The sequence below is a fragment of the Alexandromys fortis genome, unplaced genomic scaffold (assembly GCF_014885135.2).
Source record: "Alexandromys fortis isolate MF-2015 unplaced genomic scaffold, M_Fortis_MF-2015_v1.1 scaffold_22, whole genome shotgun sequence".
Lineage (NCBI taxonomy): Eukaryota > Metazoa > Chordata > Mammalia > Rodentia > Cricetidae > Alexandromys > Alexandromys fortis.
In genome coordinates, this window is record NW_026067900.1 from 7,386,326 (window position 1) to 7,412,207 (window position 25,882).

Below are 25,882 nucleotides of genomic sequence, written 5' to 3' on the forward strand. Positions count from 1 at the left end.
AGCCCAGTACTTACAAGTTATAGGCAGGCATAAATAAATTCCATAAATTTATAGGAATCATAAATGACGCAGCTGACTGGAAATTCTTACTATGTTAAGACTGACTGTACTCTCCAGCGCATTGTCTTTTTGTCTTAATCATCTCTGCTATCTCTATATCGTGTGTGTGTGTGTGTGTGTGTGTGTGTGTGTGTGTGTGTGTGTGAGAGAGAGAGAGAGAGAGAGAGAGAGAGAGAGAGAGAGAGAGAGAGAGAGAGAGAGGGGGGGGGAGGAAAGAGAAAGAGAAAGAGAGAAAGAAAGAGAAAGAGGGGGGTGGGTGGGAGAGAGAGTGAGAGAGAGAGAGAGAGAGAGAGAGAGAGAGAGAGAGAGAGAGAGAGAGAGAGAGAGAGAGCGCAAACTAGACAGCTGTGCAGATGGCAGACCTCACGCTTCGCTCTTGGCCTCTGCCCTTCACTTCCTCTGCTCTTCCCCCTTCAGCTGTGCCCTCTTGGGATTCAGCAGTAAAACCACTCTTTCCAATTATCTGCTTCGAACCTTATACTCTTTGAAAAGTGTCTTCCTGCTTATAAAGTCCTAGATTTGATGAGAGTCAGAGGAAGAAATTGATTAGGAAGTTTCAGGGTAAAAAAGACCCGCCCCCCCAAAAAAAATAACCAGTTTATTTCTCAACTAAAAGCTTCAAGTTTCCTTGGGTAGAGGTCAGAGTTGCCAGAAGTATTTAATCCAAAAGGTCTCTGGTTCTAGCATGGCCAAAGCCTGGAGATGCCAGAGGGGAGGATCTGTGTTCTCTCACCTCTTTCATCTTAACAGGGTACCCATCCCTGGAGTCCACACTGATGACGTCACCGGGAGGCACCTGCATACTTGGGGTGGAAACCAAACCTGTTTCATCTGAATTACCCCCTCTGCCTTTGCTTTTCCCTTTAGAGCCTTATTAACTCCAAGGCCATGAAAGTCAGTGGTAGCCTGCTCCTGGGGATCCCTCTTCCCATGTAGAGGAGGTCTGCCTTTCTATCAATCTCCTGATAGTAAAATACTTCTTTCCAAATTTCACCCTTGGTGGGCTGTGAATTTTACTCTTCAAATTCACAAGACAAGGAAGGACTCTAACACCACTCAGTTGGGGTGATTCTGATGGCCTCTGAATTTCTGGAAACACAGCCTCTTGACCTATGTGTAGCCAAGCTGAGAAAGGCTCCATTGCTCCCGGACACCCCAATACCCTGCATCATCCCATTTCTCTCTGGTATCCACTGCAAACCAAGTTCTTTATGTGAAAGGTTTCCTCCACAGCTTCTTCCTCCACCACAGCCAAAGGGGTTACTGCCATGATTGTAGCTTGTATTTTCCAAACACTTTCAACTGCTAGACTTCTTCTTGTGTGAGTAGTATGTCTGTATGTTTATGCACGTTCATGCCAGTGTGCATATGGAAGCCAGAAGAGGGAGTTGGAAGTCCTGCTCTGCCACACCCTGTCTTTTTCCCTTGTGACAAGATCTCTCACAGAACTGGTAGCTAGGCGTGGGATGAGCAAACTCGAGTGATCTTCCTGCCTTCACTCTCTACAGCTTTGAGGTTACAACCAATTACATCTGGTTTTTCTTTACATGGGGTCTGGGGATCTAAACACAGGTCCTCATGTTTGTACAGAAAGGGTTGTTTTCAGTACCAAAATGAAGAGCAGTGGGATTAGAGAATTAACACAGTATATATATAAATCAAATTATAGACTAATGATTGTTTTCCTGGATAACACTTATGCTAAATGAATCAAAATATAGACAGGTTATATAAACCTCTATAACAAGAATAATGTGAATCCAATGGAAAATTCCTTGAGGAAAAATTATATGTGGATAAATGCTTTAAAATGAAACTCTAAAGTTTGTAAATAATCCATGCAAATTGAAACTTCAAACAGTATCGAATGAATTGAACACCAACACTGAAGGGCAAGAACAAAATGAAAAGAATAGGAAGAAACAGAAATCAATCAACCCACATAAAACAGGTGCTCGATTCCTTAATTATGACATAAATTCAAAGTCTAGGCCAGGAGCTTCAATTTTGTAACCACAGCAGCAAACTTAATGTCATTACAGTGTTCTGTTCAGGCAGCGGTGCCCGGAAGAACAGCCATCTATTGCTTGTGGCAGTGCACACACTTGAAAACACTGGGAAATAATTTTGCAATGAGTCCCAAAGGCATACAGCATTCATCTTCTTTGAGTCAGTAATTCCTAGTAATTCACCTAAAGGTATAAACAAAATAAGGAAAAAAAATACAAGTATGCCTTTGTTGCAGCATTATCTGTTATACTTTAAAGAATACTAACGGCCTGATAATCTAAAAATAGGAAGCAAGCAAAATAATGATAGTTCCAGTTCAGTGGCTTATTATGTAATGATGAACACACCAGGATCTTTCAAAATGCAGAAACGACAGTAAAGTGCACCAATACCAGCATTACCATTGTATACAATTCTATTTGTAAATGAGATTGTGCACACTGAGGATGAGTGACTCCTAAAGACATTAAGTCATCATTATCAGAGAAGCTTCCTTTTGCAGTTGACAGGAACTGACACAGAGACCCACACTGGGCAATGTACAGAGAGTAAGAGACTGCAGAACACTCAGTACTAAATGGGATGTCTTCATCAAACCACTCCTCCCAAGGCTCAGGGAACTAGTGAGAGAGGAGGCAGAAAGATTATGAGAGTCCGAAAGGATGGAGGACACTAAGGAAACGGTGTATTTCAGGCACAGCAGGAGTGATGCACATATGAACTTACAGAGTGAGGGTTGGCACAGGTCCAGCCAGATTGGGTCTGAGTGATAAAAGGTGGAAGAAGATATTGCTCTAACCAAAAATTTATCTTCAAGTGATAAAAGCTTGCAAAAGAAAAATTGGCTTTCTTCAGTGGCTTCTCACTGGGTGTATTAACAAAATTTAAGGCCAGGCCCTGCAGTAGATGGCAAACACAAGATGAACCCAATGGTATTTTTTTGTAGTTTTTTTTTCTTTTGTCTAAAATGCTTTATTTGGGCATTTTTCACTTAGCGGTCTTTTCCTTGCATATTATTATTTCTGATTTTGTGTATTTTCTTGTTTTGCTTTGCTTTGTGTATGTGTTTTTGCATGTTTTCTTTTTTAAATATATACTCTGGTTTGTTTGGGTTTTTGTTTGCATTGTTGGTTTTCTAAAGAGAGAGACAGAAGGTGTAGAGTTGGGAAGGTGGGGAAGATCTAGTAGGAACCATGATCAGAATATATTACAATAAAAAGTCTATGTGCATATACAGCACTAGAAAGTGGGATCTGAGGCTCATGGTCACTTTGGAATTTTATGCACTAGAATTGAGCAGAATATATATATATATATATATATAATATCTTGAAATTGGCCAATTGTGAAACAGTTCCCATGTTTCTAGAAGGTCAAGAAACCATTTTATAGATGTTAATTCAGGCTTTGAATTACTTATGCCTAATGACCAAGTATCAAGGTGCTGGGGTCTTCCTGTTCTCTGAAGAGCAGTAACAGTCCATGTTGATGGCTCCTTCGTGAAGACTAGCTAGTTCTTCATGTAAACAATGAGTGAGGCTTAAGGAAGGATTTTTATACTGAGAGGAACTTCACCTGGCAGAGCGGGGAGAGGGAGGTTTTGAGTTTGGACAGATCTTAGGTAGTGGGAGAGAGGATGTTTGTAAAGACCATCGCCTACTAAGGATGCCGTGGAGATGATGCTCTGCACTTGAGGGTGTGGGGAAAGAGAAGCAAAAATGGACAAAGCTTTGGCAGCACCTTAGGACTGAGAGCAGGAGAACAAAGCCTGACCTGGGATCTGACTGAGAAGCCAGGGTCAGAGTCATGGGTCCCTGAAGTCACAGGAGATTGAGGAAGCAAGGCTTTGTAGAATGGACAATTTCCTGAAGTTCTGGCAGGTTCTAAAAATGTTTCCAGGAGTTGTCTATAGAGGATGGTTATACATCAAAGACATGTGGATCATAAGCAATTCAAGAGTTTGGGAAATTGTAGACATACATCAAAGCAAGGGGTATGTACACCTCTAAGAAAAAAAAGTACCAACACTGAGGTAATTCTACTTACCATTTTAGAGACAGCATAAAGAATGGGATTATGTAAATCTAGGAACTGAGAATAAGGACTCCTTATGTTGACTAGACTAGAGTAATCAATCTCCATTTAAAGTCTATGTTTTTAAAATATGTATGCTTACACTTGGTGAGTACAAAGCCTAAGAAACTGGAAAACTATGTTTAGGTCTCAGTTTGATTTTAGACATGAAAGATTTTTCTAGAAGAAAAGCAAACAGATGGCTTATATTGGAATCTCTTTCTATACATATTTTAGAAGAAGAATTGGGGTCATGAAAAGACACATGCAAGGAATTTATTTAGACACAGACTTTACACAATTCAGAGATTCTGTGCTGCTCCAGCCATTGGTTGGGTAATTTGACTCCCTTAGTCACTGTGGGTTGGGTTGTAATACAACACTATTCTCCCAACTCACTGCATGGGAGAGTCTAAGGGCTTTAACTAAATGCTAGCCCATCAAACAGCCTAGGAGCTGAGCAGATCACTTGAAACTTACCTTGTGTTTCCCTTATGAACACATCTACCCCTACCAACTAAAGCAACTTACTGGTTTTACTATCAATGAACATAAGATTATTTTTCCTCCATCATGTACCTTATACGTTTCCTATTCAAGCTGTTTTAATGGCATGGGCTTCAGAGATCAACTCTCACCACACATGTACAAGATGGAATGTAGCGTTAGCCAACAGCAGACTCTGAGGACCAGCGTCCCCAGCTATGTTCTGACGACCTCCTCACCTTTATTTGAGACAGGACTGACTGAACTCACTGTCTCCTGGAAAACTTTTAACTGCAAATGCGGCAATGCTTTCCCCATATAAACTTCTCTACAAGCAAACTTCACCTGACGCCTGACTTCTGCGAGCGCCTGAGCCCTGTGTAATGAGGCCAGGAAATCATAAAAAAAAAAAAAGAGGAGGAGGAGGTGGGAGTTGCTTTGTGAGCAATCAAATCACTCATAGAATCAACTTGGATTTTTTTTCATTACAAAACTCCCAAATGTTTTGAGAATTATAAGTTTTATAAATTTTGGAGCCATCTGTTAAGTGGAGGGTTTATTTTTTTCAGCTTATATAATTGATGCAACAACAATATTTAGATGCTGCTGAATATGTATGTCAAGCCTGCCAGCTAGAGAGTGTTTCGTGACTAAAATATCATGAGCATAATAAAAGAGCTAAAGATGGACGCGTGTTTCCTCTTCTGGAACTTTCTGGAGACTTGCCAGCAGGAAAGGCAGTTGATGCTAAATGGTGACCAGTGACAGCAGTTGTCTAAGAGAAGCCAGTTTACGGTGAGGAAAGAAGTGTGTTTGTTGGGAGACACCAAATGAGTGAGCACATACACACAAAACAAATACGCTTACTGTGGGCAGACAGGAGAGAAATGTAAACTCCAAACGGTTCCAGGACCAGTCTTGAATACTTAAATTTAATAGTTTAAAAGCAAATATTTTGCTATGTATTACACTTTGCATTTTGTAATTCAAAATAGCTTCTCCCACCCCTTTCTGTCATCCGTTTCCTTCTTGTTTGGCATATCAGTGACAAAAAATTATTCCTTGGGGGAAATTTCTCTGCATTTATTGACAAAACAGAATAACCAGCTCAAGCCAGCTCCCTCAAGAAGTTATGTTCACTTTTGCCTAAATAATTGTGAATATTTGACTAGTTCCTGATTCCTGGTTAAACTTCCCAAAAGCAGAGGTTTTGTCTGTGTTAGTCTGGTATACTTACCACAGTCCATAACATAGATTATATATTTTATGTTAGCATACTGAGTGACTAGCAGAAAAGTAACTTTAAAAAAAATCATAGGTATATTTAATAACAAGGTATAGATCAACGGACAGCTGAAGAATGGTTTTAACATCAGTTTGAGCTGACATCTTGCAGAAAGGCTCGTACTGAGAGGTAATGAAGCTATAGAGTCACATGGTCCAAGCGGTTTCCTCTACACACAATTCTAGTCACTGTCCTCTCTTACTTCCAAGCCATGTCATTACATTTAAAAGGTATAGTTACTGTAACTGCAGGATGTCCCAAAACTATAGGGATTCTCAAAAATTCTACTGTACTGAGGGAAATAATTTACAGAACTAGAAATTAGCAGCCATTGGGGCTGCAGAGATGGTTCTGTGGTTAAGGGCACTTGCTGTTCTTGCAGAGGAACTGGGTTCAGCTCCCAGCCTCCATATTGGAAGGTTTACAACCACCAGAAACTCTAGCTCCAGAGGACCCAGCACCCTCTTCTGACCTCTGCAGGTAACTGCATGCCTATGTGTCAAATTCACACAGGCATTACACAGACTATGAAGCATACATTGCTGCACAAAAATAAGTTCTTATCAAATATTCTTAGGAATTATAAAGAAATTAATTTCATTGAATGTTAGCGCTTACAGCTGATAAAGGTGGATGGATATGCCCTTTAATAACCTGCCATTCATGACAAGGTGTGACATAGTATCACATATTCCAAACATGCGGCTATTAAAGAAAGATATAGACTGAGAGTTCTTGTGAGGACACAGGAAACATTCTGGGTTTTCAGCCATGAAGACAAACTTGTGATGAGAGCAACAAGATTGAAGGGTTCTTCAATAGGCTAGCCCCCAACATGGCAACAAGATTGAAGGGTTCTTCAATAGGCTAGCCTTCAATATGGTGTCTCCTAGTATAGTGGCCTAATCAGCAAGAAGATCTTGAAATCTGATGGGCAGTTGTAGGGTAAAAAGAGTCAGTAAAATATGCCCTGGCCATGAAACAAGAGACAAGGAAATACACCCTGTCCTTAACCAACTCAGGAAGTAAAATCTAACTAGTCTTTGAGAATGGAAACCAACCCCAGAACATACAAACCAACCAGTCCCAGAGCACGGCATCTACCCAGTCCCTGAGCACAAAATCCAGCCAGCCTCTGAGCTTGTCACAAGCTCCGGAATTGAGATCCTATCAATTCCCATCCTGAAACCCTTCACCCTGGAAAGTTCTGTCCCTAAGAAACCCTATATAAGCCCTGTACATATTCAGTTAGGGACTGTTCTTTTTCCTGCCTAGCAGAAGCAGCCACTCTCCTGGATTCCTCTCTCTCAATAAATCTCCAGTGAGGTTTGTTGTAACGACTTTATTTCACTGTTAGTGGAGCAGAGCAGAGATGTAACAACTCTCACTGGGTGGAGTTGAACTGCTACATTTCAGTGGGGGGAACTCCCTTGGCAGAGCAGAGACGTAACAACTTTCACCAGACCAGAGCAGAGCTCTAACGTTTTGACCAGAGAAACTTTCCCTTGGAACAGAGTAGTTACACTCTGGGGGGAGCTGAGCAGAGTACCATGTCTCTGCAGGAGAACTGTAACAACCTCACTGGGGAAACCCTCCCCTGCTGGAGAAGATTATTACACTTGCATTAGGGAAACCTCTGGAGCAAGGACTGCAACACTTTGCTGGAGAAATGGCCCCTCTCTGGAACAGAGCTGTAACACTTCCATTGGAAAACTTTTCAGAGCTTTAGGTGGTGGCATTATTATTATTATTATTATTATTATTATTATTATTATTATTATTATTATTATTATTATTTTGGCTTCCAACTGTCAGCATACCTTTCCCTTTCAAGTTTTAGGTGATCCTTGGCTTCTGATTACCGGGATACCTTTCCCTTCAGAGCCATAATACTTTCAGCAGTGAGCTGGCTCACCTGGTAAAAGCACTTGCTAGATGAGTTTGACAACCTGAGTTCCATTCCTAGCAACCACAAAAGTTGTCCTCTGACTTCTATATATGTGCAGGGCATTTACACACACACACACACAATTAAATTAAAAATAAATAAAACTTTGAAGTATTCCAGGAAAATTGATAGTGTCATAAACCCAAATGGAATTTACTTTATATTTTTCTTAAAAATAAAATCTAATAAAACCAGGATCTGGAGAGGTGGGGCTCAACAGTCAAGAACATGGAACATGTAGTGCCCTTGCAGAGGGTTGAAGTTCAGTTTCCAGCACCCTTGGCAGGCAGTTCACATTTGCCTGTAACTCCAGCTCCCATGGCTCTAATCCATCTGGCTTCTGCAGCCACCTGCACTCCTGTGTACGAATCCACACACAGATACATATACATAATTTTGAAAAGAAAATAAATCTTAACAAAACCAAACATTTATTTCAAAAAAGCCCAAACCCAGTACTTTGCCTGCAATCTTCCACCCTGTGTAGATTTTTTTCCAAATGACTTTATATGTAAAGGCAAGAGGAAACACAAATTTATGAAACATGCCTTCTTAAATAGCATCACTCTGCCCAGGATTTCTCCAAGAAGAACTTGTGATATGGTTTATACTTTCTAACATTCCCCTAGGAAGTGTACCTCGCTAAGTGGGCAAGGTCAGTTCAAATCCAAGCACTCCTGTTCCCGCTACACTGGAAATCCACATACTGTTACCAAATGCCACACCTTCCCTGCGGAGATGGATCAGAGCTTCCCTGTCACCCAGCGCGCTCATTCTGTTTCCTAATGTTCTTAGCTTCTAATGAGCATTGAGTGCAGCTATTAACCTCAAGGGTTATGTCTTCCCCATAATGGACAGAAAATGAAATTCAAATCCCCATGCAAACAGTTTTATTCAGTTAGCACAAATTTAAACAAGATAACTCTTCACACTTTTAACTTGGCATAGGGAATAAGGTCTGACAAGCCATTTAACCTCTGGGCACCTTAATTTCTGTTAGTCCTGTTTAATATTGAATTACTGTATAAAATGTTGGGCAGCTTAATAATCTAATGAGACTACGAAATGAGCACATTCAAAAAAAATCTAAACTTGTAAGTGAAAGCTGAAACTCAACACAAAGAAGATGAAAAAGACTGATAATAAACATTTAACGGTTACTTACATTTTAACACAAATTATCTAAAAATTTGAAGCTGATATCAGCTTGGTTTGGTTAATCAAGTATTAACCAAGTGTGATGGCTAGTTTTTATTGGTAGCTTGACACAACCTAAGATTGCTGGGGGAGGAGAGAGCCCCAGTAAGAAGTTGTCTTGATTCATCTGGCTTGGGGACGTTTCTGTGGGGGTATTTTTCCTGATTGTGTGAATTAAGGTCTAAAGACGCGCCTTGGATGTAGGCAGCACCATTCCCTAGCCAGAGGGTCTGGAGCTGTGTACAAGCAGACAAGCCAGTGAGTGAGTGCGCATGTGCTTAATTCTCTCTGCTCTTGACTGTGATGTGACCTGCTGCTTCAAGCCTTTGCTATTGTGACTTTCCTGATAGGATGGACTGGGTCTTGGGATTAAAACCCCTTTCTGCCGTAAGTTGTCAAGATGCTTCGGCGAGTTCACAGAAATGGAGGTAGGGTACCAAGACATGACATTTTTGTATGACTTTTGCACAATGTAAAACATTTGTTCAGAAGGACATGACACTGTCCCTCTTGAAACTCCTGGGTAACTCAATACCTATCTCCTTAGGTGACTAGAAATCAATTAAAAGAAGGGCAGAAGAGCAATCCTGTTGTCACACTGCCTTTAACATCTCAGTATCAGTTTCCCATAGAGATAAAGGATGAGAACCAATAGATGAAAATCAGGGCTGGCAAGACGGCTCAGTGAGAAACGGCGCTTGTCGTCAGGCCTGATGACCTGGTTTCAGTCTCCAGAACTTACATGGTAGAAAGAAGGAACCAACCCCTGCAAGTTGTCTCTGCCCTTCATATACCTGCCTCAGCACACACATATAAAAAATAAATAATAAAACATGTAATATATTTTTAATCTGAGAGTAATAAATCTGGGTAGAATTTAATTACAAACAATAATTAAAAGATAAGTGACTATTAAAAATATCAATATTGGTTAATAATTGAAGTATGCTGTATATGAGTGAATATGATAAGGAAAATTGATAAAGGTAATAGCTAACCAGGTATAGCCAACATTTTAAGGATAGATGTATTCTAGGTGCCATGGTTTCTTTACAAAGAGTTGCCTTCTATAGATCAGGAAAAATAATTATCTATTATGGTATAAAGAAATAATGAATAAAATGATAAAGAAGGAAATCACTTGGCTGGGAATGTACCTCAGTTAGTACGTCATTTGCCTACCGCACATAAAGCCCTGGGTTTAATCTGTAGCCCTGAATAAACCAGATGTGGTAGAACAGGCCAGTAATCCTAGTTCTCAGGGGGTAAAGGCAGGAGGATCAAGGCCATCCTTATCTATATAGCAAATTTGAGTCCAGCCTGGGCTACGTGAGACCCTGTCTCATAACAATGACAATGCTGGCCATGAATACTACTACTGACTACATAAAGACCAGGGGCTATGGAGGTTTATAAAACAAAAACAATCACGCTTCAAATTGTTATTCTCATAGTTTCTTCTCTTAATCTTAATAGTTAAAAAGGGTTTGTATAAAATTCTATTTCCAAATCCCTTTTTTATCACATCTGCATTAAGCTAGAATTTAAACACCATAACGTTCACCTATTCAAAATCCACACAGTACCACTGGCATGGCGTGATGGTTGACGGAAACAGATTCCTGTCCACAGTGATGGAAATCTAAGTTTGGATTGTGGTGAAGGGTGGACCATCTGTAAAAACTCTCAAGGACGCTGAGACTGTCTCGCTTTATTCTTACAGCTGCTTTAAGAGTTCAGACTGCAGAGAATGAAGGCATCTCCATGAAGGAACACAGAGGAAGAATCCAGGGAGAAAAAGTCAACTGCAGAGGAGGAGCTAGGACGGCACATGTGGTAAGAGCCTGTAAGCCATGCACCGCACCGGAAGGCTGAGGCAGAGTTCAAATCCAGCCTAGGCTACTTAGGGAGTTCTAATCCAGTCTGTGCCAGAAAAAAAGGGAACTGGGACCAGACAGGGCCTATTTTAAATTGATGGCTGTCAGTCTGCATAATAGTAGCTAATAGATTACAGGACAGCAAGCAGAAAAAGGTGCTAATTGCTCAGGGCTTCTTGAGACAGCAAAGTGGAGGGGTTGTGGCTGAAACAGCTAGAGGGAATGAAGAGGAGAGGAAGGGAAGGAAGGGAGGAGTAGATACATTTTAGGGGTAGAAGAGAAATGATCCGTTTATAGATCTGTGTGGTTCTAGAGACAGTGGAAATGTTGGAGAAAGCCACTGAACAAAGGCAATGCCTGTAATTTACTAAGCCGTGTCACCAATAAAGTACTGTAGAAGTGACGGGGTGTGGCTACGTCATGTCTAGACTAACGTGGCAGCTTTAGCCCCTTTAGTTGAACTACTCTGAGATAAGCTAGCTGCTGAGACTCAATGACCGTCAGGCAGTTAATGTGAGGTTCCTGCTGAGAACTGAGATCAACAGCCAGGTGGCTTGACCTCCTAGGGCATCTTCTAGCTGGTCAGCCTTGACCGGAGTCCCCATCCACAACCATGGGGCTTGACCACCTACAGAATCTTCTAGTTAGCCAGCTTTGATGGAGGTCCCTGCCCACAGCTAGGTGGCTTGGCCATCTACAGCATCCTTCAGCTAGTCAGTCAGTCATGCAGCACGTAAGTCCTGGATGGGATCTTGATTATAGATCCCAACCAGAAGCTCTGTTCCTGTGCCGTGGGATAAAAAGTCACATGATAGGTGACTGATGTATTCTGGTTAAGCTTTTTCAGCAGTCTGACCTGAGAGTTTCTCATTTACAATTTCGGTGCTGTGGAAGCTGTCTGCTCAGCTTATTATTATTATTATTATTATTATTATTATTATTATTATTATTATTATTATTATTTTGATGCTATGATTCCATTAAGATGTCAGCATGTCAGTTGCTTTGTTCATTGCAGTGACAAAACACTTAGCCAGAGCCACTTTAAGGAGGTGCATTTTCATTACAATTCTAAACCACATCAAGTTGACAATGAGCATCAACTATCATAGCTAGTTAACTGGTTAGCTAGTAAAGTGTGTCATCTGTATAAGGGACAGCGAAAGAGAGTCCAGCTCCCTGTTTTGAAGTGTCCCCACGAGCTTAACACATGAAAGAAAAGGGAAATGGTAGCTCTCCAGCAGGTACTACCTCAAGAGGGCAGGTTGAGTTCACACATGATTTAAACACTTTTACTAAAAAAATTGAAATGTATCAATTAATTAATTTGTGTATATGTAGACATATTTTTGCTTGCTTGTCTATATATGCACCATGAGCATGCAGTGCCTGTGGAGGCCAGAAGAGTGTGTTCGATCCACAGGAACTGGAGTTATAGGGAGCTATGAGTTGCCTGATTATGCGTGCATAACAGCATAACAAGCTACAGTAAGACTAGCATAAACCCTCATAGCAAGGCTGGGCAAAGCAACCTATTAGGAGGAGAAGGGTCCAAAGAGCAGGCAGAGTCAGAGACAATCCCACCCCCACTGTTAGGCATACCCAAGATGTAGCTCAGACCCACACAGGCTCTGTGATTGTTTCATCAGTCTCTGGGAGCCCCTGGGAGCCCTTGATAGTGTGGGCTGTGTTCTCATGGTGTCCTTGACTTCTCTGGCTCTAACAATCCTTCCTTCCTCTCTTCTGCAGGGTTCCCCCAAGCTCTGCCTAATGTTTGGCTGTGTATCTCTGTGTCCTGTACCAAGTGTTCTTAGCTGCTAAGTCATCTCTCCAGCTCTGGGATTTAAGTTCAAATAGCATCTCAAATGGAAAATTCCAGAAAGCTCAGTGTTTCTGTGGAGCACAAGGGACCAGGATACAAAATTAGACAAAACCATGCTTTGCTTGTACTCATTGCTCTTTATTTCAAAACCGAGTAGACACACAGAGTGTGTGAGCTATAACTCAAATTTTCTTGTTACAGCCTCAGAGGCAGAAGGAAAATATTCATCAAGATCTTCATGTATTCTCTAAATATTGACCAGATTACAACAAAAAGTATCCGAACAGACAATGTGGGACCTGCCAGGTCTATGGAAGAGCTCATTGGGGTTCTAGAAATTCATTTCTATTTGCTTGGGATTCTACTACACTCTCTATATATTCTACTATACACTGTGGAAAGCATATTCATGGGTCACCACATAATTTTAGAATACAAGGGAATATTCAACAAAAGGATTTGCTGATATGACCAGTGAGAGAGACATTCATAGTCTGAGATAGCAGCTTCTTCTTGTTTTTGCTGTTTAATTATCTTTTCATTTGGACCCAGAGAAAATGGGTTAATTATATACTTACTCTGATACCTATCAAAGGAACACAGTATATCATGTGGGTCATAATATTTTAATTATCTTCCACTGAACTAGATAAGGTGAATGATGGCCAGTTAAAGGTTCAGGTGGACAGCAGCAACTCAGGTCCTTCTGTATGTCTGTTTTGCTTTCCTGTAATCTGAAGGCCAAATATCTCCATTGACAGTCACCAAATTAATCATACACATTGTTTATCCTGCCTGCCTACTCCAGGAACATAAAGCAAGAAGTTTTGGAATTACTGAAAGTAAACAACCTTGATCAAGGAGACTCAAGCAAGGTGAAAAGTCAACTGTGCCTTATGCATTATAATTAATTTCATCTCTGCCTAGGCCAATTTAGTAAAATAATTCTTAGACAAACTGATGTCTTCTCAGTGACACCTCTCCCCGCCTCTCCAGTAAGTAATGAGATCAGACACTGGGTCATGGGCACAACCTCTTCAGTCCCTAGTTCAGGCACCAATCAGAGAATGTGGTGAATTTGTCAGAAACATCAGACATCTGTGGTGTAGGAGGTCCTTCTATCCATGTTCAGCTTTTATTGGTTAATGAATAAAGAAACTTCCCTGGCCTGTTGATAGGGCAGAATTTAGGTAGGTGGGAAACATGGAACTAAATTCTGGGAGGAAGAAAGCAGAGTCGAAGAGAGACACCATGAAGCCACCAGAGACAGAAGCTGGGAGTTTTATCTGGTAAGCCACTGCCACATGGTGATACACAGATTAATGGAGATGGGTTAAACTAATATTAGAATTAGCCAAAAAGAACTTAGAGCTAATGGGCCAAGCAGTGTTTTAATGAATACAATTTCTGTGTGGTTATATTTTGGGGCTCAGCTGGCCAGGTGGCCAGGACGAACAAGCAGGCCCTCTTTGCAACATATTTGTTCCTCACCCTTGTCATTCTCAAGTATGGATGCACTTTCTAATATGACTTGAAGCTCAGCCATAGTCTCTTTAAGAACCAATATTTTAAGGAATCCTAAGCAGTCTTTCATATGATTATTATTTAGAAATTACTTGAATCCTTTGGATCTTCTCTACATCTGGCCCTAAAACCTCACCCTGACCCCTAAAGTCTGACCCTCAGTGCCTGGCCCTTAACATCTGGGCCCCCAACACCTGACCCTGAACATCTGACTCCTGTCTTTGGATCTTGCCAAAAGCTGCCCTTAAGAACTTTGAAGACACAGGTCTTTGTCACACCACGTAGAAGCAGCCAGGTTAAGAACTCCAGGGAGTCAGGCTTAATTAATACAACGACAAACACAATGTCCATTGATTTTTCTGGCTGGTCAAACATTTCAGCAACATGCATATCGAGGCATTTAGATGCCTGCTTCTTGTTTAACAGGCCACAATGGCTATCAATAAATAGTTACCATTTGTCGAGTCCTTACTAACTGTTGGCACCTCTTCCTCTCACTCCCTTGCTTGCCTGTTGCTCTGTTCTTAACACTTTATCTGTAGGATTTCAGTCAATAGGCAAATGCAGAAACTGAGGGTTGGTATGTTTAACAAATTGTACTACTGAAGCGAACACAGAACAGTAAACCCCATATTAAAGCTTGGCCTGACTGCTGTCTCGAGAGATATTGGGAAGGAACGCTGCAGACCAACTGTGTTCTGGCATGAGGTACACATCCGATCTGAGCACCTCTCTCTTCCTGTACTGCTTTTCTCATGTTTTCATGAGAATTTAACCTTGGATGACTGATTGAAACAGAGGCATGAATGAGGGGGGCACACCTCTGGTTGTGCTCCTGAGGGTTTCTCCAGAGAATACTGAGGAAGTAGGCAAGACCAACCCTGAACGTGGGGAAGAAAGGCAGCTAGCTCTGCTTTCCTCTGCTTCCTGAAGATGTGATTACTCTGCTCGATCACGCTTGCCCGCCATGATGGCCGGAATCCTCTGGAATATGAGTCATGATAAATCATCCCTCCCTCAGGTTATTTAATTTAAGCCCAGTGTTCTTTTCAGGACAAGAGTCTTCTGATACCTGGCTCCACTCAACAAATATTACATCTGCATCAATTATATCACGTTGCATATTGAATTTGAAAGGTGGTTTATGCCAGCCATGAATACAAAATGTATTGCCTCAAACAGGCTGAGCAAAGATAGGAATAGAGTAGTTTTATCTTTTAATGAGAGGCTGGTGAATCCCTGGAGTAAGGGCGAAATGCTGCTCCCCAAAGCATCCAGTCCTTAGGTTCTTGCCAGTTCTGTTGTGTTGACCTGAACTCTATCTGAGCTGCTCACGAGTCATACTCAGGACACTTTGGCCACAAGGCACATTATGTAAGAACAACACAGCCTGTCTAGGTCAGTGGCTTGAAACAGTGCTCCACAGTCAATTAATTTGAACAATGTTTTATGAGGCAAAGGTGCAGAATAACAACATGCAAAGAGCCTGCCTGGGGACTGTCCTTAAGAGTACACCTTCAATTCTTGAGATGCTCTTAGTCCTAAGCTTTTGCTATTAATTATTACTCAAGAGCTGTAAGAAAGAGATGGAGATGTTTCTTGAAGACACTTATTAGGTTGAAATGGGAAAAGGGGAGAGAGAGATCCAGATTGTCCCTTGTCCATAACAATCTCCACTGTAACTGAGCCCTGACCCTTGGAAATTCTGGGGATTCTTTCAATCTTTGTATGGTCACTGATGGTCTCCTTGCATTAGCACCATTCTTGAGAGCTTGCAAGACTTATTAAAGACACATTTTAGGGCTAGGGAAAGGCTTCGACCTCTGTAGCTCTTCCAAAGGACTTGAGTTCAGTTCCCAGGATACAAGAGGCAGATCTCAGCTACTTGTAACCACGGCTGCTGGGGATTTGATGCCCTCTTTTGCCATTCAAGGGCATCCCTCACATGCATGGAGCATGCACGCACATGCGCACGCACACGCGCGCGCACACGTAGTTATTTTTTATTTACAGCAACCCTAAACCTGTTATTACCAAGTATTTCTTAGAAAAGAAGCTAATGTTTAGAGAGTTTGTGTGTTAATTGCTCAAACTCACACAATAGCAAGTGATGGAGTTTTCTGCACCTTCTGCTTCAACTCTCAAATCTTTCATTGCCTCACAGTTTGTAATCCCAAAGTGTTCAGCTACAATGGTGAAGGACTCTGACTTTGTCCTTAGGGGTCTTGTTCAAGGTTGTTCTATTTACAACATCCCTCACACAAATGCATATACTAGTTTCTACTAAGGACTTCTGGATACGAGGAGACAAATAAAATAGTGATACAGCATAAAGCCTTGTCATTTAACAGAAGATGCACCATCCAAGTTATTCCCTATATTATTACATGCATGCCTTCCTGAAAACACTAACAAATGTAAAATGCCAACAACTATTGACTTATATATACTCTAAGTGGAAAGATTATATGATAGGTGAGATATTTCTATTTTTGGAAAGTCAAATGAACAAAAATTCTTGCTCGGACAATTCTTATTCCCAATGTCTATGAAAATCATAAATTGTTAGTTAATTGATTGATCTTGGGTTTCTTTTTGATGATAGAATCTCAAAATTTTAGGTTACTGCTTTTGTATTGAATGTGAAATTATGAACCTATAATTAATAAGCTTCTGAACAAAGCTAAATAAATTTTATTGTAGCATTTATAATTTAACTGTTTCAAAGATATTAAAATATCAAGTTTTATATTTTTAGATATATATATTATATTTACTTGTCTAAAACTGATCATTATTTAGTTCTATTGAGATAGGGTCTCACGACCCAGCTTTGTCTGCCCTGGAGCTCACTATGTAGACCAGGCTGGCCTTGAACTCACAAAAATCTTTCTGCTTCTGACTCCCAAATACTGGAATTAAAGGCATGGGTCACTACACCTGGATTTGTACTCTTTTTAAATAAAGATAATTGTTCTAATTTGCTTTGTGTTGCTGTTGTAAAACACTGACATAAAGCAACTTAGGGGAGGAAATGATTTATTTGGCTTTCACTTGCACATAACAGTCCATCACTGAGGGTCTTGGAAGCAGAAACTGGAGGAACACTGCTTGCTGGCTCATTCATAGACTCATATCCAGCTAGTTTTCTCAGATAGCCCAGAACTACTGGCTATATAAAAATGTGTCTCCCACAGTGGACTAGGTCCTTCTACTTCAATTTGTGATTGAGACAATCCTACAGAGACATGCCCACAGGTCAATCTGATGTAGGTGATTCCCCATCAGAGGCTTCTTCTCTCAGCTGACTGTAGGGTTTGCCAAGTTGATAAATGAAGGGTATGTAAAAGGCTAATAACCAAACATATATCAGTAAGTCTCTATACTAGCAAACGTGGGGACACACTGGTAGTATCACCTTGAAATGGATCTAAATCATCAATTCCTACGGAGTCTGATGGGGGAGCCACTTTGTCCCACTACCTGATCCTTTGAGCCAATGCGATCCTCTGGTTGTACAGGTAAGAACAGGTAAACAAAATTATGAACATGCCCCCAAGACCATAGATGGGCATGTCCTTCCTTCACAGCTATTCCTATTGCTCCATTGAATTAAGATGGCCTTAGGTAGTTACTGTCATCTCCATGGTTTATTATAGAGCATAAAATACTACTGTGTTGGAGGAAGTCTCATCTGAAGAGTGTAACACTGGAAGCCTCTTGCATGGCTGTATGAGAAGACTAGTGGGGGGAAAAGCCCAGCCATGAGGACAGGGACAGTGGAGAATGAGTTTTGGTCATGAAGGAATCAGTGCTGACCTTACTCGATTAGCTTGGGTCACTAGACAAATGCTGTGCTAAGAGCTACAGGAAGGATGGACGGAGAAGGAGCGAGTTTGGACAGAGGGTTCTGAGATTTGTACTGCGGACTCTTAACATTTTAGATGTCCAAAGCAGGGCTGAAGAGTGCAAGGAACAGATCGTGGAGACAGAGGATGCCTGGGGAGTCTTAGGTGCTTGGTAGACTGCTGGCTGCTGTCTAATTCTTATGAGTGCTTTCCGACCACAGACAGTCAAGTCAAAGTGTTGTAAAGTGTTTAACTGGAGGAAGGAGAGATGAGAGGACCAGATGGGTCATTCACATGCTAACAAAGAAAGACCGATTCATCTTTGCCTGTGAACAGTGCTAGGATAATTTTTAAGATTAGATTAAGCTCTCTGGTTGTGGATGGCAGATCTTGACTTCCCAGAAAACCAAATTATAAAGCATGATGCATCTCACTTGTTTGTCTTGAGTATTCTTTTTGATGTCATCGCATTATGTTTTGGCAAAGCTGAAAAGCAGAGGTTCCAGGAGCATGGACTCTGAGCTGGTCCTACTCCATCAGTCAGTCTTAGAAAATAGTTAAATACTTTCCTAAGTTGTACATCTGAAGAAGACAGTCTCTTGGCATTCCTCTTAGCATAGTCAAGCCTCTTGTATGGCCCTCTGGGCCTTGCAACTCTCCCCATCAGTCTCGAAACTTACTGCTTGCTAGGCACTGACTTCTTTTCTCAAATCTATCTCTGTTGACTTTATTTCTCTTTTGTCCTTTACCTCAAGGTTTTTTTTGTTCCTATTTCTTGTGCAGGTCTTTATGAAGGAAATGTTCCTTACTGACAGCTCCTTGAAAGCTGTGGTGTCTCTACCTCAAGTCTGCTTTTGTAGAGCCATCCCCAGATCCCCATTGCTATTGCTCTGTCCTTGCTGTATGGCAATCGTCTGCCCAGAGCAGTGCTTGTAACTCTGCTTTGTCGTCTTGCTCAAGAAAGGGCTTCAGCTATCAATTACCCTTTTGTCCTGCCTCACCCGGAATGAGGTGGAAACCACTTGGTGTCCCCTGGCTCACTGTACACTTGCTGACTGTATCTCAAGAAGGTTTCTACTAGGTTTTGTGTTCAAGCATGGCTGCTTGGTTAATGGTCCCATTACAGCCTTTATGTGTAGAAGGATGCTCAAACGTTTGATTTGTTCTTGCTGAGGTGGAGCTTTCTGTGAAAATCTTCCTATTGACTCTTTGTGAGTGCTGGCCATATTTTAACCACACCTGTCTAGAGGTGCTATTTCCAAGTCTACAGAGACAAATAGCAGGAATAGTACTGCTCTCCCATCCTCAGGTGTGACTCACTTTGGGGAAAATTTTCCACAGAAAATTTCTGCCCCTGTATGTCTCTATAGGTGGAACACATGCTAAGACATTGCAACTTGGGCTGTCTGGTGAAAAAATGTGCTCTTCAGGACTTTAAATATTTTGTGACCTTCATCTTCTACCATTTCATAATGTGCTTTAAAACTTAGATAAATACAGTAATCTATATTTCACTTTACATTTATTCTAGGCAATGGACTTACCCTCTAGAGCATATTTCATGTCGAGGGCAAAGAGAGACCACATGATTTCTGCACTTATCTTTCCCATGTTTAGTTCTTGGGGAAACCTAAAACAGAAGACATCATATTAGCGTATCAAAAGTAATAACATCCCTGAAAATCCACATGCCCCATTTCACTCATAACCGCAGTTGTCATTACACAGCTCATACGCACATGTATATTTTCATTATGCAATTTCTTTCTGCTGACTTTAATAAGTGGGGGTGTATAAGTGGCAAAGGAAAGAGTGGTCAAATAGCCGTTACTATATTGGTACCAAAGAGGCAGAGCCCAGGGATTTCCTGGGATGTCTATGTGATGTGGATAATTATATATAATTTATTTTCATTGTTTGAATTGGAACTTAAGAAAGAGAATATCAGGTCATAGTATCTGAACAAATAGGGCAAAAATAAAACTAAAAATTAATATCTCTCATATACATCACTTCATGCAATCCTAATAAAAAGCTGAATTCAATAGATTTTTAAAAATTTATTTTTGCATTTAATTGTGTATCTGTGTGTGTCTACATGTGCATGTGTACATGTGTGTGCAGGTGCCCACAGAGGCCAGAAGAGGATGTTGGAAATCAAAGTCTGTTGTTCTTCTGTAAGAGCAGCAAGAGCTTCTAATCACAGAGTATCTCTCCAGCACCCACCATAGCCAACTTTACAATACACACAAGGCAATAAGATTGTTATCAAAAAGGTTTATTGTGAAAGTGCAAAGTTAGTTCAATATTCCCAAACTGAACAATGTAATTTACCAACCAATGGACTGAATGGAAAAAAATTTGATGGTTATTGCACCAAATGTAGGAAGCATATGACCAACTCCAACATCCATCCACATATAGTAAACAATTTCTGAAAACTAAAATTGAAGTGATTTTTATTCACCATGTAAAAGAATCTATAAAAACATTACTTCCTGGACATGGTGATACAATTCTATAATCTCGGCACCCGAGCACAGAGACAGAAGGAATGTGAGTTGGAGACCATCCTGAACTAAAAATCAAGTTCCAGGCAATCTGATCTAAAGATAAAGACAGTGTCTCAAGAAACCAAACAACAAAACCTGTAGACCTCATACTTAATGGTTAGTCACACAGTAAGGCCATAATCTGGGCAATGACATTTATTCTCAGTCTTCCTGGTAAGTATTACTAAAGTTCCGAAGTTCTGCAAAAGAAGAAGGAGAAAGAAGAGGCATAGAGACTGGAAGGGAGGAGAGAAGGTTGGGTTTGTAAATACCATGACACCCTGCATAAGGAATGCTCAATGTGCTACCAACAAGCCACGTGGCCACTTGATGAGGTTGCATAAGCCATGGAAGACAGCAAGTCCGGAGCAGCCTGGGCTAATAGAGTTAAGACCCTGTCTTAAAACTAAGAACAAACAACAGCATCCCTAACAAAATAAAAACAAAATTTCTACATCGGAAGTGCTCAGCCAATTACTCTAAAACCCCACTATAAGAAAGGTCCCACATTATAAAATCATGGGTTTGTATATGGTAACAACAAGCCATTGGCAATCTAAATTAGAATATAATCTACAATAGCAACAACATTGTTAAGTATCCAGGTATAAATCTAGGAGTCTGTATATAATATCCATGCAGAGTATTGAGGTCAGAAAACCACAGAAGAGGAGAAGGTCCTGAGGAGCTAGGAACAAAGAGTCTGAGCAGAGTGAACCAGGTTTCCTGAGAGTTTTTTCATCTTGTTTTCTACTCCTGTGAGGACACGGTGTGTAGAAACACAATGATGATTAAGATGGACACATTGTAGCCACAATGTAAATTAGAGCTTAGGATACAGAGCACCCTGGTCTAACCATTAGTAGTTTAGTATACAGAGCACCCTGGTTATGACCATTCATAGTTTAGATGGAGAGAGGATGAGCTGTGTCTACGTGAGAAGAAAGAAGCTATGCACAGGCAGCTGGAGGCCGCAGTGTTCATAGGACAGACTCCTCAGATGACTTCAAAAATATTATCTTTAATCTAGAAGTTTGAATCGGAAAACTTCAAAAGAATCTAAAAGTCAACTATGACTTCTCAGGGTTTTCACAGTGGTATGCAAACTGTCAAGGCTTAGTTCCAATCTTTTTTTTTTTTTTTTTTTAAATGGCTTAAGGGAGCTGACGGACACTGTTGAATCTGCAGCCTGGCAAATGCAGTGTAAATGGAACTGCCATTTAAAATAGGGCTGCACTGGAAAAACACACACGAGCTCCATAATACATAATCTGGTAATATCAGTATGAAAAGACACAGTCTGAGTCAGAGGGTCCAATTACTTGACGAGCAAGTAATTTAAAAAGAGAAAACAGAACCCAACCCAAACCAACCAAACAAAGACAACCAAGGCTGGAGGGAAGGCAAACAAACAAACAAACAAACAAAACAAGGCTGGGGAGAAGGCTCAGTTGTTAAGAACCAGCACTGCTCTTGAGGTGGACCAGAGTTCAGCACCCAGAACTTGCATCAGGTGGCTCATAACCAGCTCTACCTCCAGCTCCAGGGAATATAACACCCTCTTCAGGCTTCTGTGGGCACTGCACACACATGTGCACTCCCCCATAATTAAAGATAAAGTATACTTAAAGAAAAAAAATCACAAAAATCTAACAATACAGGAAAAGAAATATAGCATACTCTATCAACATTCCAAGACATTTAAATTAAAATGATGCTGAAATATGTTGTTTCAGACTAGAAGCTATAACAATTTGTTAGCCTGTGTCATAGCTGCTCCCTGTTACTCGCAATGGCCTTGCTTCTTACGCAAGGCAGACACCCAAGCTGCCACACTGCTCCCTTCTCTGCTCTGCACCCTAGACTCCTGCCTACTGGCTCCCTCACCCTCACATTACCTGACCCAGTGGAATAATAAGCAGATATTAAGGAGGAAAGACAGAACCGCTGGTGGTAATGTTTTAAATGTGTAATTCCACGGTTTCTTCCTGACACAGGCTTGAAGTTTCTAGCTTTGTCTTATGGTATTACCTTTAGGCTTCAGAACTACTGAGAATAACACCTCTCTTTCTCAATTTTTGTCTAGAATTACAAAAATATTTCTTTTGGATTTGGAACATGCTACACCCAAATATGACAACCTGCTATATCAAATATTTTTTCTAAGTGTGTGTGTGCCTGCATGCATATGCAAGTGTGTGCATGCTGTGTGTGTGAGGGTTGTTGAGGCCAAAGGGGGTGTCAAGTCCCCTGGATCCAGAGTTCCAGGCGCTTGTGAACCATCAGGAATGGGTGCTGAGAATGGAACCCGGGTTCTCTAGAAGAGCTATCATCTCTTCCTTCCTTGCATTGACTATTTTAAGAGAAAAGCAGTTTGGGAAATGTCACAGGTAAGAAGGACTTCCTCTGCTCTGGGAATCGGTTGGAAGACCCTCATGTGACCGGTGAAAGGGGCCATCCCTACACTCAGAGAGAAGGGGCATTTACTTCTTGGGAGACACATAAGCCAAGAAGAAGACTTGCTGTCCCTCTCGGGCAACTATTCTCTCACGTTCCTGCTACTGCTCAATGGCATTCCTCCATGACTCTGCTCATCGCTACCGCAAAGACATCCAGGTCTAACCACTGCACTGTCCCTCCCAGCCACTTCTTCCATGTACTATAACAAGAAGTTCTGTAACTACATTTATATAGTTTACTCTTGTCAACCTGTTCTCTTGCAGAGACCCCAGAGGGGAACTCAGAAGAGCAGAAGAAAGCGACACATCCTTCCTATGCTTCTCCCGCTAGCATCTCTCTACCACAAAGTATTGCCACGACTATACAAGCGAATTTCCTGGAACACTTGAGGAAACCTTAAGAGCAAAAGTATATGTAGCCTGTGATAAATGCAAGCTTATAGTTTCCAAAAGTAATTTTGCTGCTTTTTCCTATCTTGGGAAGAAAAGGAAGAAAAATATGTAATTATGAGCAAAATAAAACAGATGGAAAATGTAAGCCATTCTTTCTGAGAAGAGCCAGTCCTCTTCTCTCACGGTTTTTGTCAATGGCTCTGTTCTTTTGGAAAAAGTTTTAAGTTTCAATTTTAGTACTAAATATTTGTTTTTATTATTTTTTGTGTTTGTTGTCTCTGTGTGAATGGGTACCCATGAGGGCAGTACCCCATATGGCCAGAAGAGGCCATTAAGTTGCCTAGAGCTGGAGTTGCAGACAGTTTTGAACCTCCAGATGAGGATGCTTGGAATCTAACTTAGGTCTTTTAGAAGAGCAGCAAGTACCCTTAACCACTGAGCCATCTCTCCAGCCTCAGTCTCAAATTCTTCAGAGGTCAGAAAACAATCACAAGCCCATGATACTTCTTTTTGTGTTGTTTCCTTTATAGACTGGGGGAATATCTTGCTTTGGCTCCAAATTTTATAATGCTGAATTTACCCTGCATTTACAGAACTGAGTAATGATATTTAAAGGCGGAACTTCTTCCAACACGCTCTGCGGTTGATGATTTCTGTCTTTAGTTTGGGATAGTGATCGGATCTAGACATTTTCAGTTTAACACATTTCTGGCTTTTCTTTATCAAATAATAGCCGTCAAATCCTGTCGCTAAATCTCAGCATGACCCAAAAGAAGAGATTTGAGTTTTCCTCTGAAGCTTAACTAATTTATCCAGTAGAGTAATGACTGGTCTCTTTAAGTCCATTGCCTCGTCTGCCAAATGGGGTTGATAACAACCGTGTAACAGACGAGCTTCTCGAGGGCCATTGTGAGGTTTAAGTGAGGTTTTATACCAATGTTTTGTAGACCCACTCGTTCATCATGAGCAGTCAACAAGCATTTGCTGCTATTGGGAGTCAAATCCTAGCCAGAAATGAGACATAAAGAAAAATATTATTATCGATTGATTTTTAATGGGAAAATAATTATCGCAGAAAGTGAATTGAAGTTATTTTTATATTTGCTTGGTTGTCTTCAAGAAAAATAAGATGATAATAAAATTAATGGCAAGAAAGTAGATAGCAGAGGAAATTTTTCTGTACTCAGGAGTAAACAGATTTTAAGACTTCCGAACTCTCAGATGGCATACCAACCCTTCACACGCTAATTAGAAACAGTCCCCAAACCTTAACAGAAACAGGACTGGAGGAAAGAGTGTTAGCATCAATAGTGGCTCGAATCAAGCTATTATCACCATCTACATTGGGTTAGCCTGTTGGCAGGTCTATGAATGACTGTTTTAACGGATACGGGAAGACCTAGTCCAGAATGGGAAGTGTCATTCCATGGATTGGGGGTCCTGAGCTGTTTATTAATCATAGAGAAATCAAGTTGAGCACCAATGAGCAAGTAGGTGAATAGACACATGTTCATTTCTCTCTGCTCTCGGCTGGGGATGGTGTGACCAGCCTTTGAAGTCCAGCCACTCTCAAGGGCTAGAACCTGAAACTGTAAGGGAAAATACACCCCTCTCTTCACTCAGCTGCTTACTGCCGGGGCATCTTATCAAAGCCACTGAAATGAAACCAGAGCACTAGCCTTGCTATGTAGAAGCTATTATGCATATATTTAAAACTTAAATCTTACATGGTACATCAAATATTCATATACATATACATATTTAAGTGTCTCTTCTTAGCTTAACCTGAAGATTCTTATATACAGATTAAATTCTCTCATGTTAAAGACACTTCTGCATTTTCAGTGAAGCATTTTCAGTTTAACTTAGTTGATAATTTATAGTAGGGCTGTTTAATGAAGGAAGCAATTCATTCCCCCATTAGAGTCTGCCTCCTCTTTTTAATTTGTAGCAATTAATACAGAACATAAATGTTTTAAACCGCGAGTCTTCTGAGACATAACAATTTAACAAACCAATTTATTATTTCAAAAATGTCTTAGTCGAATCAGGAAAACATAATCTGCCAAATTTGATAATTTGGACTCATTAGTCATAGCAGACAAAATTAGAACCCATTAGGTTTGGAGTTCTGCTGTGAGGTACAAAGCAGGCCTGAAGAAAACTGTGTTCTTTAAGAAGGAGCAGGCCAGGCCAGGCGGTGGTGGTGCATGCCTTTAATTCCAGCACTCGGGAGGCAGAGGCAGGCAGATCTCTGTGAGTTCGAGGCCAGCCTGGTCTACAAGAGCTAGTTCCAGGACAGGAACCAAAAGCTATGAAGAAACCCTATCTCGAAAATCAAAAAAAAA

General features: G+C 40.9%; 1 protein-coding gene across 2 annotated transcripts in view; it reads right to left on the minus strand.

Moving 5' to 3' along the window:
* Unc13c (unc-13 homolog C) overlaps positions 1 to 25,882 on the minus strand; it is a 427,364-nt gene that overhangs the window by 133,198 nt on the left and 268,284 nt on the right. For both annotated transcript variants that reach the window (XM_050125822.1, XM_050125813.1), the window contains one exon: positions 19,675 to 19,760. In XM_050125822.1, coding sequence (XP_049981779.1) covers positions 19,675 to 19,760 — 86 coding nt within the window. The remainder of the gene's footprint in view (positions 1 to 19,674; positions 19,761 to 25,882) is intronic.